Source organism: Cornus florida, unplaced genomic scaffold (assembly GCF_030987335.1).
Source record: "Cornus florida cultivar Cherokee Brave unplaced genomic scaffold, ASM3098733v1 CherokeeBrave_3.0.0_Hap2_Chr07, whole genome shotgun sequence".
Classification (NCBI taxonomy): Eukaryota; Viridiplantae; Streptophyta; class Magnoliopsida; order Cornales; family Cornaceae; genus Cornus; species Cornus florida.
The window spans coordinates 9,217,141-9,233,779 of record NW_026775577.1 but is presented as its reverse complement, the minus strand read 5'-3'; the positions used below and the strand labels follow the sequence as shown (position 1 = coordinate 9,233,779).

The 16,639-nt window shown below is 30.9% G+C and overlaps 2 protein-coding genes across 2 annotated transcripts; both read right to left on the bottom strand.

The window, feature by feature from the left end:
- Positions 1-7,010: 7,010 nt before the first annotated feature.
- LOC132316059 (uncharacterized) lies at positions 7,011-11,698 on the bottom strand. Its single transcript, XM_059814556.1, has 2 exons — positions 11,580-11,698; positions 7,011-8,035 (listed from the first exon to the last, which is right to left on the bottom strand). The coding sequence occupies exon 2, from the start codon at positions 8,033-8,035 to the stop codon at positions 7,058-7,060; it is 978 nt and encodes a 325-aa protein (XP_059670539.1). The 5' UTR covers positions 11,580-11,698; the 3' UTR covers positions 7,011-7,057.
- LOC132316058 (putative F-box protein At1g47730) lies at positions 7,011-15,980 on the bottom strand. The gene is made up of 2 exons (XM_059814555.1): positions 15,729-15,980; positions 7,011-12,770 (listed from the first exon to the last, which is right to left on the bottom strand). Exon 2 carries the CDS (start codon positions 12,768-12,770, stop codon positions 11,598-11,600), a length of 1,173 nt encoding a protein of 390 aa, XP_059670538.1. The 5' UTR covers positions 15,729-15,980; the 3' UTR covers positions 7,011-11,597.
- Positions 15,981-16,639: the final 659 nt, after the last annotated feature.

Here is a 16,639-nt window from a genome sequence, read left to right as displayed (position 1 = left end):
TTGAATATTAATAAGTACAAAGAAGTTTTGTACATTATTGTGTTTTAGTATTTCATATATCAGGATTTACTTATTGATAAAAAAAAATATTTATTAATTGATATAAAAAGAGTTTTTAAAAAGTTATTATGAATTATTAATTTTTATAAAACTCAAATTACCTATTTATTAAGATTTTTTTTCATAAAAAAAATTTAATTAGACAAGACCGCACTCAAGCTTTGCACTCGCTATAACCTTCTCTTTGAATATAAAGAAAATAAATTTGTTTCATTATTATTTATTTATTTATATAAATAAATATTCATTAATTGATATAAAAAGAGTTATTATGAGTTTTTTAATAAAAGAAAATTTAATTCGACAATGAAATATATAAAATAAATAAATAAGTTTCAGTATTATTTATTTTTTAATATAATAAAATTATTTATTAATTGATATAAAAATATTTTTTTTACAAAAATTACCCATTTATTATGAGTTTTTATTATTTTTAATTAATATAAGGTGTTTAGAAGAGTTTCTATAAAACTCAAATTACCTATTTATTATTAGTTTTTTGATAAAAGAAAATCTAATTAGACAAGGAATATTTAAAGAAAATAAAAAGAATTTCTATAAAACTCTTACCACGAATTACCTATTTTATTTTCTATAAAACTATATCACATATAACCTATATATATTGCACTAAGAGCACCCATTCCGTTCCAATTACTCATAATTGGTATTGAGAAGACAACCATAGTCGTTGTTGACCTACTATCTATAAATTTACTTTGGATTGAAATTTTTTCTTCCTATTTTTATTTTTTATTTTTGGTTCATTCTTAGTTTTTTAGTTTGAGTTAGGGTTTCAATGTTTTTGTGTTTGTGTTAGACTTGATTTTTAATTAAATTTGTTGCTGAACGTTTTTGATATGTTAATTTTTTTTTTTAATTTTTAATTTTTGTTTCAATCTTAATTTATTGTTTTGAGTCACACATGGGGTTTCAATGTTTTTGGCGTTTGGGTTGGATTTGAAAAAGTTTTGATTTTTTTTTCAATTTTTTTTTTAAAATTATTTTTGAAAGCATCATGATATTTTCTTTTAATATACAGTTGTTTCAAATTTTGGGTTGCTAAGTTGTTGATATTAAAATATCAATGGTTTTTTTTTTTTTTTTGTGTGTGTGTGTGTGTTTGGGTTGTACTTCTTGATTTTGAATTGAATTTGTTGCTGAAATTTAGTGAATTGAGTCTTGATTTTGATATTATTTGAGGAATTTAAAATCAATAATTAAATTTCTATTGAAAAGTTTAATAAATAATTATTATTTTTATCTTTTTACGTGTCAATTTTATGTTTATTGATCATTTTTAGAGTTTTGCAAATTATATTTTATAGAATAATTTTTTAATTTATTATTGTTCAGATTTTGTAATTATCTTTTTAAAAAATAATTATATCATTACTTTATTAAATATTAATTTTAAATTAAATTTTACTAATTCATTCTTTAGACGAAATTGAGATTTCATTATCAAACATATATATATATATATATATTCTTTACATATATTCTTTACATATATTCTTCTGTAGAAGTTGTTACCAGTTACTTTCTTTTCATTCCTTGTGATACATTAATTTTATTAAGCAGGTTGAAGCAATATTGATCAACTTTGGGTCAACGTGAAGCACACACCAAAATTAATATGACCGTTGACACTGTACCAATGCTTGAGCCAGCGCCGCCCAAGTCCAAGTGCGACGCTCTCTTAATATCTTTTATCACTGTGATGGTTATTTATTTCTTCTTGTTTTGTCTAATCATTTGGATGATTATAATATTGCCAAGTATCCTAAACCCTCCAATATTTCATCTTCATTCACTCTCCATTAATGTCTCACGTATTCCTCCATCACAAGTAAATAATAATACTGTGATCATCGGTTGGAATGCTAGTTTCGATTTTCAAAATCCTTACAAGTATCAAAAAATTATATATATCAAGCAATTAATGTTTCAATCTTCTATAAAAAGGTTAATCTCTCCACCGTTATTATCTCACCTTTCTATCAGTGTGAGTTGGGGGAGGATCAAAGATCACTAGAGAAGGCTGCCTTATTCGTGGCCAACGATGATATTTTGGTGGGTGATTGGTCAAAAAATGGCGCTGTAGTGAATTTTACGATGAGCATAGATGATGCTGTGAGTTCTATTTCGCTGCCATACACATACTTTCCCATCAATTTTGTTTCGAGATTCACTTGTGAGGATGTCACGATCATATTTTCTTCCGATAACTCAACAACAAACACAACAACAACAACAACAACAGGGACATCAATATTGAGCGATCACTCCAAGAAATGCAAGATCCAATATAGCAACAGAGTAGACAAGTTTTTTCCATGGTCCATTTGGTACAATATGAATTCCACATCGATTGATAGAACAAGATGAGGATGAATCCTCTCATAGAAGTCGTCAGGATAGGGAAAAGAGACCTTCCCGTCAACATTCTTCTTATGTAAAAAGAGAATTCTCCCTCTGTTCTGCTGATATCTCCGAGTAAGAACTCTTTGATTTGTAAACTTTGGAAGTTCAAAGCTTCTTTGACCAGGGTGCAATAAAGCAAAACCGATGATTGGGGCTCATTCCTGAGAATGTCGGTTCATGATTTTGTGTAATGCAGTAGCATCTAATATTTAATAGATTGTGTTGCACAATATAATTCAACGTTTTGTTTTGTTTAATGTGGTACGTAGCGTCTAATATTTAATTTTGTTAGAATTGATTCTACTTCATGCGTTATTGAAAAGTCTCCATTCTCTCTGTTGGCCTCACAAACTGGAGCTTCGGGTAGTGGTCTTTTTCTCTCTCTTCTTCTTCTTCCTCTTCCTCTTCCTCTCCCTTGGTTCTTGTTTAAAAAATCGATCCATTGTATTTTACACATGATTTAAGGGTTTGTGTTATTACTTTCTCTTCTGGTTGATTTGTGTTTCAATATGATTTAAGGGTTGAAATTGAGGTCTAAAGTGACTTAGGTTTGATTTGTGTTTTGATTAAATAATATATTCAATTACACCTTTTCAAATGGTTAAGTATTTTAACTTGAAAACTATTTATATTATTCTTTTATCTCTTCTAAGCTTGCTTGAATTTGAGAATTTAAAAAAAAAAATAAAAAAAAAACCCTCCAATTTACAACAACATATTGGTATTTTGATTGGTACATGTTCGAATATAGATTCCCAAAGGAAATTAATGAGATCATATATATATATGTGTGTGTGTGTGTGTGTGTGTGTGTGTGTGTGGAAAGTAGAAGTTGTAGTCAGAGAGGAGACACTTGGTAGCATATATCATCTTTTGTGAGACTCCATCACCACTCCTCTGCATTGTTGCGCGCTAAGCAAGACTTTACATGGCTAGCTTCCATAATATAGAGAAACTAATAGTCAACCACACTTGGAAATTTGGCTTTGGAAACTATTTATATTGTTCTTTTATCCTCTTCTACATTTGCTTGAATTTGAAAATTAATTTATTTTTATAAAATAATTCAAAACCTGAATATTGCAATTTCTATCAAACTCACTATCACAGGGGAGGACTAATATATACGTGTTGGACCTCTCTCAAATAAAGAAGTCAATTTGAGTCTAATTGAGTAGTGTAAAGCAACCCTAATAAGCTCTCAATCTCAAAATAGAAGAGGTGGATAAAAAATTGGCTCTCGAATTGGCAGTCAAATTTTGAGATTCTCAAATCTTCTCTTTCAAATATAATAGCTGTCAAATTCTGTTATTATTGTATACGATATGTATACGATGCCATTTTGTCTCTCTCATCGAATATAACGGTTGTCAAATTCTATTATTGCTGTATACGATGCCGTTTTGTCTCTCTCCCTCAATCTTATCCGTCTCTCTCCCTCAATCCTGTCTCTCTCCCTTTCATTGCATTCTCTCTCCCTTTGGTTACCTTGTTTTCCAGCCTCCCTTGGTAGTCTCCGGTCCTAAGAAAAACCGACTAGGCCATCAAAGGCAGCTTTGTCTTTTACTGACGTCAGTAGGGAATTCATCTTTTCAAGCTAGTCAAACCAACCCGAGATCAAATCACCATCAGGTCACAAGGAGCACCTACCCATTAGGAGAGATTGGTGTCTCTCTCTCCCTCTCATCTCCAATGAACGCCCGTTATCGTTAGCGTCCAGTCATCAAATTTGTAATTTGATGAAATTAAATCAATATGCGTTGATAGACTCTGTTTTTCATTATAAACACTATGTTGTTGACTTGTTGCTTCACTTAGATGAATTTCTTTTTCTTAAATTAACACAGTAGGAAATTTGAAATTTGGAAAATATGGACATGATTAACAACTAATACATTAATTTTTTAAGTTGTCAACTAGCATTAGATATGCTTCGAGCAAATGAGCTTATGCACATCATAAAATGTAGACAAATCAATATTTGGTTCCTAATTTGCCAATAGTTCAATTGGACGTTTTAACAAGCAGTCGGTAAACAGAAAATTGCCTCTTTTAGATTCGGAGAGTCTGCGCAGCCATCGTGACTCTTGCCGAGCTCAGCAATTCTAGCTGATCTTCTGAGTCCAATTTTTCGATAATATAACGACGACATACTTAGATGTGAGAACACTTCTGCTGCTAAAGTAACAAAATTTTAAAAAGTGGGGCCATTAACTTTGTGTTCCGAATGAGAAGATATTGAGTATGCTGGTTATATCACAGACATTGGTAAATTGGAAACCAAGCGGAACGGGAGTTCGAGCGAATTCAGAAAAGAAAGTTGCAAAAATTAAGTCACAAAACATAATCGTGAGAGCTGCAAAGAATTGTGGAATTAAGGTATATCACACAAACTAATTAAATTACACTATTCTAGTTAGTAGAGGAAAGTTTTTATATTTAATATCAATTTTATTGGGTGGGCATACAAATGACACACTATGATTGGCTCACCCAATATCTCTTTGTTTCAAATGATTAAATTTGGTGAAATTTAAATTTGAAGAGGTAGATTCCTAAAATATATAATTTAAATTTTTTTTTTATTTTGTTATATTTTAATTTCAAGATGTCGAATTAAGTATTCCATACTCGACATTAAAAATTTTAAATTGACATTATATTTAATATGATATGAAATTTCATACATAGTACTGGAATTTGATGAGTTTTTATAATATTGTCAACTTATTACTTTGAAACTACTCCAATTTGTTCTTTTTTTTTTTGAATGAGAGATCAGATTTCAAATTGTAGAACTTAAAAGATTCATAAAGAATCTCAATTTGAAATCTTGTAAATATATTATTTATTTTTGAGATCTCATCCCCATTTTGAGTATCATTTTAATTAAATATGTGTGTCTTGATTAAATAATCAAGAAAAATGATTTTTGAACCTAAACCTCAAATTTATTTGTCTAGTCTGAGCTGTTTCTATCCATTTGATGTAAAATTTATGTTTGAGCTTATTCACACTATTAAATGGATAGTCAGTCAAATAAGTTAAAATAGTCTATGTAAATATCATTACTCGATAATCAAAGAATAAATTGCAAATTTGTTCCTTGAACGGTTTTTCTTTAGATCTCACTCCGTGAATGCGTAAACGGCTACTTCAAATAAGAATGTTTCCAATGAGACAGATATTCAATACAAATATTGTTCTATCATTTTTGAATTATTCAATTCAATAATCTTAAGCACAGAAAGCGGCGTCACCAATCTCAAAACCTCCCAGAGATTAGGTATTTTTTTAAAACCATTTTTGTATTTGTAATTTTGTTCTACTAAGTTCTTTATAATGTAATAATCTTTCTCCTTCTTTAAAACTTATTCCTACATTTGAACATTCAACTAGTGAGGATTCATATAGTGAAGATGCACAGCAAGTAGCTGATGATTTGGCTTTATAAGAAAGTTTGACTCGAAAATGGGGTAATCAGCCACTTTTAACCTTCCAAGTGGCCACAGATTACATGCCTGGATCTCTGTTTGGGAATCTGATTACTGAGAGAGAGGATCTATTTCGAGAACCTTGGAGAAGAGTAATACTATTTGAACCTTGGAGAAGACTGAAGTGTAATACTTTTTTTTTTTATTCTAATTATTCATTATTATTATTATCATCATCATTATCATCATCAATCTTATTAATAATTATCATTTCAGCTACAAGGAGGCAGTGCATAATGAGAAATGTAATTGATAAAAAGAACCAGATTTAACTACTACGATACTCAACTTTAACTTTAAATTGTTTTTGGTACTCAATTTTGAATTAATGTTATTTTATCAACCACACACTTACCAAATATCTTATTATGTATAGGATTTGGAGGAGTAGAAGCAACAGATGAACAAACAAAAAGGAAGAATATGGTGACATGGACGTTTGTAGTAGTTGAGAAAATTCTGTTTAATTTTATTTTTTTTATTTTTTCTTCCTATTTTAATGTTTTACCTAGCATTCCTTCAGATTTTTTACACTTAAAAGGGCTCCTATACAGATTGACTGTTTTAATGCATACTGCTCTTTTAGTTTATGCTTGCACCCTGAATTAACAGGTGAACAAATGCATACTGCTCTTACTTTATTCTTTCGCTAGCTTTTTTTTTTTTTTTTTTTTTTTTTTCTCTTTAAGAATTTCTAGAGATCCAACTAATACTCATTAAATTAAAACTAAGATAACAGAACATACCAATCAATAACGAAGTAATCCAGAAAACAATGGTTCAATTATAAAATGAAATCTTGCTAGAATTTATAAAAACACAAATATAGTTTCTGATGAGAGATAACAACTCAATCAAAAAAACAAACAAAGACTTTTAATAACAGGGCAACTAAAGAATTTACTAAGAGACTTTCAATGAAACCAAGCTGTTGACATGGCAATCGTAGTGGTTTGACATATGTTTCTCCCAATTTCCTACCACAAATGAAGAGACTTCTCCCGTCTTGAGGTTGAAAACAAGGTATGTTTTGAAGGGATCTACACCACGAAAGATCACCAGCTCTCCATTTTTTAACGAGAAGACCAATTCTTTTCTAATAAGTAACTATCCAAAGACGAATTACCATTCGGGACATCAAATATTTGCTCAATAATGCATCTTTGACCCCTCATGTCAATGCTAAAAGCCCTGGTCCATCCTCCTGTATTCAATTCGGTCAAGGCCCACAGCTCCCAAACAAATTCACCACAATGAGCCACCCAAGCTAGAAAGCTTTTCCACACTATATAAGTATCTCTTATTGCGTTGTGGTAGACATTTGGAACAGGAAACTGGTGAAATATTTCAGCTTCGACATCCAAAGCAAAGAGATGAGAAGCACTCTTACTAGTAATATAAATATACCCTTCAGTTGAAAATGACTTGCATAATAACAAATACCGATTAAAGTTTGGCAAATGATTAGTATCTATCAATCTCCAATCATTATCAGTACCAATAGTTAATATTAAACAGAAATAGTCCTTGTTTTCATAACGGATGATAATTATCACTTTGTATCTCCCGGTAGAGCGAACATATGTTAATCGAGGACAACATATATAACTTGTCTTAAAAAACGGCAGGAGGGTCACTAGTAGCTTCGTAATAGGATTTGCAACATAGTATATATTATCGTGGCGAGAGAAAACTAACCCATCACAACTACCATAACAATGCCGAAGAAACCTGTATCTTAACTTTCTTATCTTAACATCACAGTTGTGGATCTCCACAAGAGAGGCCGAATTTGAAATGTGGCAACTATCAATTAATAGGGCATCAGTTGAATTTTGAAGGTGTGCTTTAATAAAACCAGAGTCACTGATCATATTATACCAATCTCGACAAACATACCTCATCACATTGTAAAGAACCTCAGCAGGTAACCAAAGCAGGATGTTAAATATGATCTCTTCAGGAAGAAAAGGTATGCTGAATTTCATCTTTCTTCTACTTGAACAAGTAGCAACCTTAAAATTATTGGAGTTACGATTAACTCCACCCATCTGCAACTTTAGAAAGGACTTTTATAAGAAAAATGAAACATTAAATAGGATCTAAAAGAACATTCCTATAATAAAATTCAGAATATATATCACAAAAGGAAAAAATAAATAAAAATAAACCCACCAAGGAAACCTAAAATAATTTTAAAAGAACACACTTAAGGAATTTGTAATAGAACATATATAGAAGAATGCAAAAAAAATAAAATTTTAAATGGTATGCCCTCTTAACAGTTTCGAATTTTTTTTTTTTTTTTTTTTCCTTAATAAAAAGGCTACAGCTTCAACCAAAATTACAAAATAACGCTATATAAACAATTGGCCGGAGCACTGGAAGCCAAAGATGGATAAAATTCTTTAGCTATGTTCTTCACCAAAGGCAAAGCCCAAGTCTTTCTAGAAATTTTACACTATTCCATTTCAAGAAACAAGTATTGGGCATACTAATTCAACATCCATGTAATTTAATTTCTTTATGAGTTCAGTCCAATATATAATTCTGACATGGATGCTTCAGTTGCAAATCATGCACTAGTAAAACTAGTTTTATATAAAGTAAATTGGATCCAAAATATCTAAGATAATGAAAATACGTTTGCTTTACTAGTTGGATCAATGCAATAAGTATTTTTTTCGGGAAATTCATGCAATTAGTAGTTTGAGAATTGGAAAAATGAGGACGTCTGCATTGTTATTATCATACTTGTTTAATAGAAATAGGCTAGCTAAGTTAGTCATTAGCAGGTAATAATGTTTAAGGATTAAGGCATCAACTTCCAGAACAAATAAGCAACACAAACTGTGTAAACTCAACTGGTACCAAAGTGCTTCCACAAGGATCCTTCATATTGAGACATTCCTATCCAGAGTTTCTTCCACCATGCACATACTTGGGCTGCACTAGCATGCCCATTATGGTTTTCCACTTAATGACAAAGTAGTCGTCTTTTTAGGTTCCCCACCTTTTAGGGGCGATTGGTAATCGTTTGATTTTTGATTTCAGATCAGGTGTGAAACTCTTTGGAACATTTAAGGAACCTCAAACGATTGTGGATGTGGAAAAGTTAGTATCCAAATTAGAACTGTGAACTATGTCAGCCAGAAATCAAAGAAGAATTCTAAATACAATTCCCTCGTAAAGAAAAGCTAACAACATTATAACTCCGAGTAATAAAATTGATTCCAGATATTTGCAACTTCTTTAAAAATGATTAGATGGAAAAATATAGCAAAATCTCTAAGATCTGATACACAAAATTATAATTAAGAAACAAAACAACATATATAAACTTGTTTAGAGCACATTAAAGAACTGTAACGGAAAACATATATAAGAAAACAGATGGTAACATGAATTCAAAAGGAAATGTCTTTCAAATATTTAACCACCATCACTTTCATTAAAAACCAACATGATAAGAGTATGCACACAATCAGATACAAGCAATATAAATGGATAAAAAGTGTCACCACTGCCTTTCTCTGAAAACCAATGTTTCATGTAGTATCAACACAACAATCAACAGCTAACACATTAGTCTTTTAAGTTGTTGACTAGTGATATGCTTGAAACAAATGTGCTTATACACAACACAACTACTGATTTTCTTAACAATAAAAGTGAAAGCCTCTTATTTAACTAAATAATCCCAACCCTTCAATTGGGCATTTAACCGAGCAGTTGGTTTGCATCAACCAGAAATTTGCTCATGCACAACACCACAAAAGGATTTTTCATATCATAAAATGTAGCCTAATCAATTTCAGGATCCTAACCTCAAAAATGACATTGGCCTATGTAATTACTTCCCATGAATCCCCAACCCATCATTTGGGCATTTAACCGAGCAGTTGGTTTGCATCAACCAAAAATTATACAATTTATCCATACATTGACTCATCATTGTAACAAACAAAGCATCTTGCTTCAGAACATAAACTATCTTAGAACAATCAACAAGATATTCAGCATAAAATTTCACTAAACAATCAAATATATATATATATATATATATATATATCATGAATATTATATGTATGTTTAAGAAGAGGGAAAGAGAAAATTGCCTCTTTTAGCTTAGGAGAGTCTGCGTCGCCATAGCGACTCTTGCCGGCGATGGCACGCTGAGCAATTCGAGCCGATCTTCTGACTCCAATTTTCCGATCACCGATTGACGATAATGACGACGACATACTCAGAACATTCTTCACTTATATCTCTCTGGTGTTTGTGTGGATATTGTGATTTCTTTCACTTTTTTGGGAGTTTCGAATTACCAAATGTTAAACGAGGCGCCAGAGTTACATTTGGTTGAATTTGAATTCCCAGAATATGAAATTTGAGAACTTTTCTTTTTTTATTTAATTTTAAGAGACAGTCAATACCTTTTTAATTCCAAATTTTGCTATGTTAAAAGACAAAATTAGCCTTTGACTTTTTGTAAATTTTCTATTCATACCTTTTTCTTTCTTTAAGATTTCATTCTCTCTACTATACACTGTAGACAATGACCTATTATTTGGGTATGTATGTATGTATATATATATGACCTGCGATGTTATAATGATATACCAAAGGGTAGAATTGCTCTGAATTAAGGAAAAGTTGTAAATTTTTTTTGTAAATAAATTTAATTTCAAAGCTCTATTAAATAAGCTTCTTCAAAATTCTTATAGGGGGCTTAATATTCTCTTTGGTAAATAAATCTTTTTTTTTTTTGTCTCTTTGTAGTTTCAATTATTTTAGGACCTGTTAAATAGAATTTCACAAACAAATTGGAGAGTCAGATGTTCTCCTCTAACAACAAATGCAACACTCATTATATAAACACATTATCTAATGTTGCAATGTAGATTGCTAGTGTTATGTATGTTGTATTTTCGATATAGTAAATAGTGCATGTGTTATATTTTCTATACAATAAGTATTGCATATGCATTAAAATGACGTATTTAAGAACGAAATCTGTCGGCAGTGAAGTAAAAAACTTTATAACAAAGCATTGTTAAATATTATTTCACAAAACAAAAAATTGTTTCAACGTCCATCAAAGCTTATTTGGCAATGATCAGCAAGATTATTTTCTGCAAATTTTTTGAAATACTAATACATCTTTTGACTAGATGTGAATGAAATTTGTTAGTGAGGGGGCATACGCCACACCACATAATGTCATGTGGTGGGGTTTACATTCTCATAAATGAAAGTGTACATTTTTACCGGTGAGAACTCAAGTATTGTTCTACTTTAAATAATTAAAGGTCAGTATATTAACTTCCTAACTAGAACATGAATATACTTAGAAACCAGTGGTTCCATTATAAAACTGAATCTTACTAAAATTAATGAAAATAAAGATACAAGAGATAACTACTCAGTGATATGGGATTAAAAAAAAAAAAAAAAAAAAGAAAGTCATTCACATATAGTAGAGGACATGTAAATAAGCAAGGCAACTATATAATTCTCATCAGGAGAGTACCAGTAACATCACATTTGGGACAAACAATGGTAAAAAAACTAAAAAGAAAAACAAAACTGTACCTCACCAGTGAGGAGGAACTAAGAGGCATTCAATAAAACCAAGTTATTGATGTGGCATACGTAGAAGTTCGATGCATGTTCCTCACCTCTGCATATCACAAATGAAGAAACTTTTCTGGTTTTGAGATTGAAAACAATGTAAGTTTTAAATGGAAGTGTACCACGGAAGATCAACACCTCTCCATTTTTTAATGAGGCAATAGGAACCAAACAACGATCCAGAGACAAATTTTTTCTTGATAAGTAACCCTGCACAGACGATTCGCCATACGGGACATCAAATTTTTGCTCAATCTTGCATCTTTTACCTCTCAAGTCGATGTAAAGAAGCTTGGTCCACTTTCCGGTATTCAAGTCCGTCAAGGCCCAAAGCTCCCAAACAAATGCAGCATGATGAGCCACCAAACCTAGAAAGCTTTTCCACACCATATACTTCCCTCCTATGGTGCAGTCTGGTTTAGGAAACCGGTGAAATATTTCAGCTTCAGCGTCCAAAGCAAAAAGATGAGAAGCATAATCACAAGTCAAATAAATATACCCTCCGGTAGAAAACGACTTGCATGAAAATGAATGCGAAGCAAAGTCTGGAAAATGTTTAGTATCAATCTGTCTCCAAGCACTATCAGCACCCACCGTTAATATTAAACAGACATTATGATTGTTTTCATCACGGAGGATAAGCACCACTTTGCATCTCCCGGTAGAGCGAAAATATGTTAAAAGAGGAGCACGTATAAAGCACCACTTTGAAGATAATGGTGGGAGTTTTACTAGTTGCATCGTGGTAGGATTTGCAACATAGAAGATACCCTCTTCATTGCACCGAAACAATATTAAACCGTCACAACTAGAGTAAGCAGACATAGGAAACTCGTATCTTACCATTCTTGTCTGAATATCGCTGTCGTGTATCTCCACAAAATGGAAAAAATTTGGAAAGCGGTAACTTTGGATTAAAAGGCAATTGGTTGATTTTTGAAGGTGTGCATCAATGAAACAAGGGTCATTAATCACATTATACCACTCTCGGCAAACATACCTCATCACATTGCAAAGAACCTCAACAGGAAGCTTAAGTAGGATGCTAAATAGGATCTCTTCAGGAAGAAAAAATGGACTTCTTTTCCTCTTTCTTCTACTTGAAGAAGAAACCACTTTTAATTTATCGGAAATACGATTAACTCCAGCCATCTGCAACTTTAAAAAGTGACTCTTTTTTTCCAAAAAATAAAAAATAAAAAATTGAAACTTTAAATAGGATCTAAAAGAGCAAATTTATAATATGAAATTTACAAGAATATACAAAATAAATAAATAAATGAACCTACCAAGGAGACCTATACTATTTTTAAAAGAGCACACCTTAGAAATTTGTAGTAGAACATCTGTACTTAAAGAAAGCAAAAAAAAGAATTTTTAAAAGGATACGCCTCTCAAAAAAAACGCAACACCTTCCACCAAAATCAACAAAAAAAATCTATGCACGCAATTGGATTTTTTTAAAATAATAATAATAATAATAATAAATCTATGCACGCAATTGGATGGAAGCCAAAACCAACAGGTTGTGGCCTAGCGGTACTAGGCCCCTACTTCACAAAGAGAGGTCAAAACCTCAGTAGAGGCATGTGTGTGTGAGTACTAACTAAGAAAAAATTGGATGGAAGACAAAGATGGATAAAATTCTTGACCTATGGTCTTTACCAAAGGCAAAACCGAAGCTCTCTACAAAGTGTACCTTATTCCATGTCAAGAAACAAGTATTGAGCATACTAATTCACTTAGATAATTTAATTTCATGGATCCTTCAGTTACAAATCATAAACTAGTACAACTGGTTTTAGAGAAAGAAAATTGAATCTTGAATATCTAAGATAATAAATATAAATCCCATTTTTACAACTTCTTAGATCAATGCAATAATTAGTTTGAGAATTGGAAAAATATGGATATGGTACATTGTTAATTTCTTATTATCATCCTTACTTAAGAGAGAGAGGCTAGGAAAGTTAGTTATTAGCAGGTAATAATGTTTAAAGGTGAAGGTGGTGTCAACTTCCAGTAGTAATATTTACCAAAGTGCTTCCACAAGGATACATTCATATTGCAAACAGTGAATAACAACTCCAGCCTACAAGTAGATATGCTTATATACAACACTTGACAGATTTATCATATATCATAAATAGCATTTTACGCATTTGTTTTTAAAATTTAGAGCCCAAACTTTAAAAATCACGATGAGCAAAGTAACTACATACCCTATCTTCCCCAACCCCTGACCGCCCCCACCCCTCTCCTTCTCTTTTGAAAAAAATAAGACATAGTTAACATGAGTAATTTCTTTCTCTATGTCTTGCATGATTCTCCCTTTCTCGCCCCTCTCTACACACATGTATATACTTTTCACTTGTTGAGTCAAAAGCATTTCGATTGATAGTTTTGCACTTCTCATATTATTTCTTCCAAATTTTCAAGAAAGAGTTGTGGTATACAAATCAAAATTGTAGGAAGACTACACCCTCAAAATTTGACTAATTGGTAAGGTGGGATCACAAGTAGAGTCCACAATGAATAGAAACTGCATAGAAAGTTTTTTAAAACTAGCTAGGTAACTCAACTGATTTTTAGAAGTCGGAATGGTTAACGTTTTTCTCAAGAACCAAATGTACACTAACTTAAATTTTTAATAACACGATTATCCCCTCAAAAGCGTGATATATTTAAGCTGTGAGGTGCTTTGATTTGGGGGATGCAAGAGTACTTAAGCTGTGTGACCTGTGGAACTGCTTTTGAGAGAGAATTGTATTATCCTCTAACCACAAGAAAAAAATAACACACCATTGCACTTTCCTTTTTGTTTCCATTTTTTTAAGAAAATGATATTGACATTATCCAAAATTAATTTTTTAATGAGTAAGATGACACAAATTATCCTCAAAAGTGAGATGTAAGAGCACTTTAATTATGGAATGCTTGAATTCTGAGTTTTAAAGTAAAATGTCATTTTACTTTCTTCTATAGTGGAAAAGAAAAAAGAAAAAGAAAGAAAACCAACAGCTAAGAGTATGCACAGTGTCACCAATGGCCTTCACTGGAACCAAGGGCAAAGCTTGCTAGCTATGGGCCAAGGGCCAAAGGCCATGGCCCCCCAAAAGTTCTAAAAAGTGTTATATATATATATATATGGCCCAGAAGGTGCAAAAGCCTAAACATGGCCCCCAAGAAATTCAAACTCTATTAGTCTTATTGGGCCTTTTTATTTTTCAAATCCAATAGCTTTAGTTTATTAAGCCCAGTAGCAATCATAAATCATTTATATAGTGTATATAATATAATAATATATCATATTACTTTTATTTGTTTTTAAAAGTAAAACTACTTAAAGTGTCAAAACTATTTTTTTTTTATTGTGAAATGTGAAACCAAAACTAACCTGAGAAGAATAAAATAAGAAAAAGCTTGGTAGCATGATACTTTTACTTTTTCTTTTTTCTAGTTGACAGATTTTTTTAAAAATTATTTCCGTACATATCTATGCCATACTTGACTAGATATACATAAATATTTTTATTTCTGCCCATTTTTGTAAAATAATTTGCCAAAGGTTGGCTACATATATTTTTGTATGCATCTGATAAACAATAGAATATTTTTGACTTATAGATAGTCAAACATTAGATCTTCTCATGTATGATACAAAATAAAAAAAATTATGGTAAAATTTTTTGAGTTATAAATAGTCTAACATTAGATCTTCTGGTGTATGATAAATAAATAAATAAATATATATATATATATATATATATATATATATATATATATATATATTTCGGATTAAATCGGCCCCCAATCATAGAATCTGGCGGTGCCCTTATCAAGTTATCAAGTAATACTCAGCACCACTACTGATTTTTCCTAACCATAATCCCTTCAATGGGGCATTTAACCGAGCAGTTGGTTTGCATCAACCAGAAAGTTTACAATCTATGCATACATAGGCACATCATTGTAACAAACAAACTATTTAGAACCATTAAAAAAATAAAAAAAATAAAACCTGAAAATTTCACTAAATAATCAAAAAAACATAAATAATATATGATGATTATTATATATATGTGTAAGAAGAGGGAAAAAGAAAGTTGCCTCTTTTGGCTTCGGAGAGTCTGCGTCCCCGTCGGGACTCTTGTAGGCGATGGCACGCACAGCAATTCGAGCCGATCTTCTGAGTCCAGTTTTCGGATTATCGATTGACGTAGACGACGAAGTTGAGAACACTCCTAACCTTGTGATTTCTTTTACTTTTTAGGACTTGGGAGTTTCGAATGTCACGATACTTGTACTTTTTTACTTTTGGGATGGGTGAAAATCATAAAACTCCATCTAGCCTAGAATTCCTCCTCCATAAAGCAAAATTAAAAAATTATGTAAATTAACCAAACTTATTGTGAAATGTTTTATTTTATTATTTAATATTAAATTAAAAATCATATTTATTATTTTAAAATTAAAAAAATAATATTAGAGGCAAAAATAGATCATAGTAATATAACCAATCTAACATTAAATGATATTATTATAGAGGTGTATTTTTTTAATTTACAAAAAATAATTATTATTATAATTATATTAAATAGCAAAGTCAAATTTGATATAACCAATCTAACATTAAATAATATTATCATAAAGGTGTATTTTTAAATTTTTAAAATTATAATTATAATTATAATTTTAATATTAAATAATAAAGTCAAATTTAATATTTCATAACCTATTTAATAGATCAATCACCCATTAGAATAACTTGATAAGTTTTGTTATTTTAGAATTTTTTTTTTAATAATAACTCCGTTTGGAATGGCTAGATTTGGTGGAATTTTAGAGTTGAAATGGTGTTTGGTTAAATAGAAAAAAGAGAGGATATTTTTAAACCCTAGGGAATTTGTAAACCCTTAAAAAGGAAATATTTAGCAAAAATCATAGGAATCTTTTGAGCTTTCCATTCTTTATGAACTTCCAATAATATATCATTTATTTTATGATAAATTTCATATTAT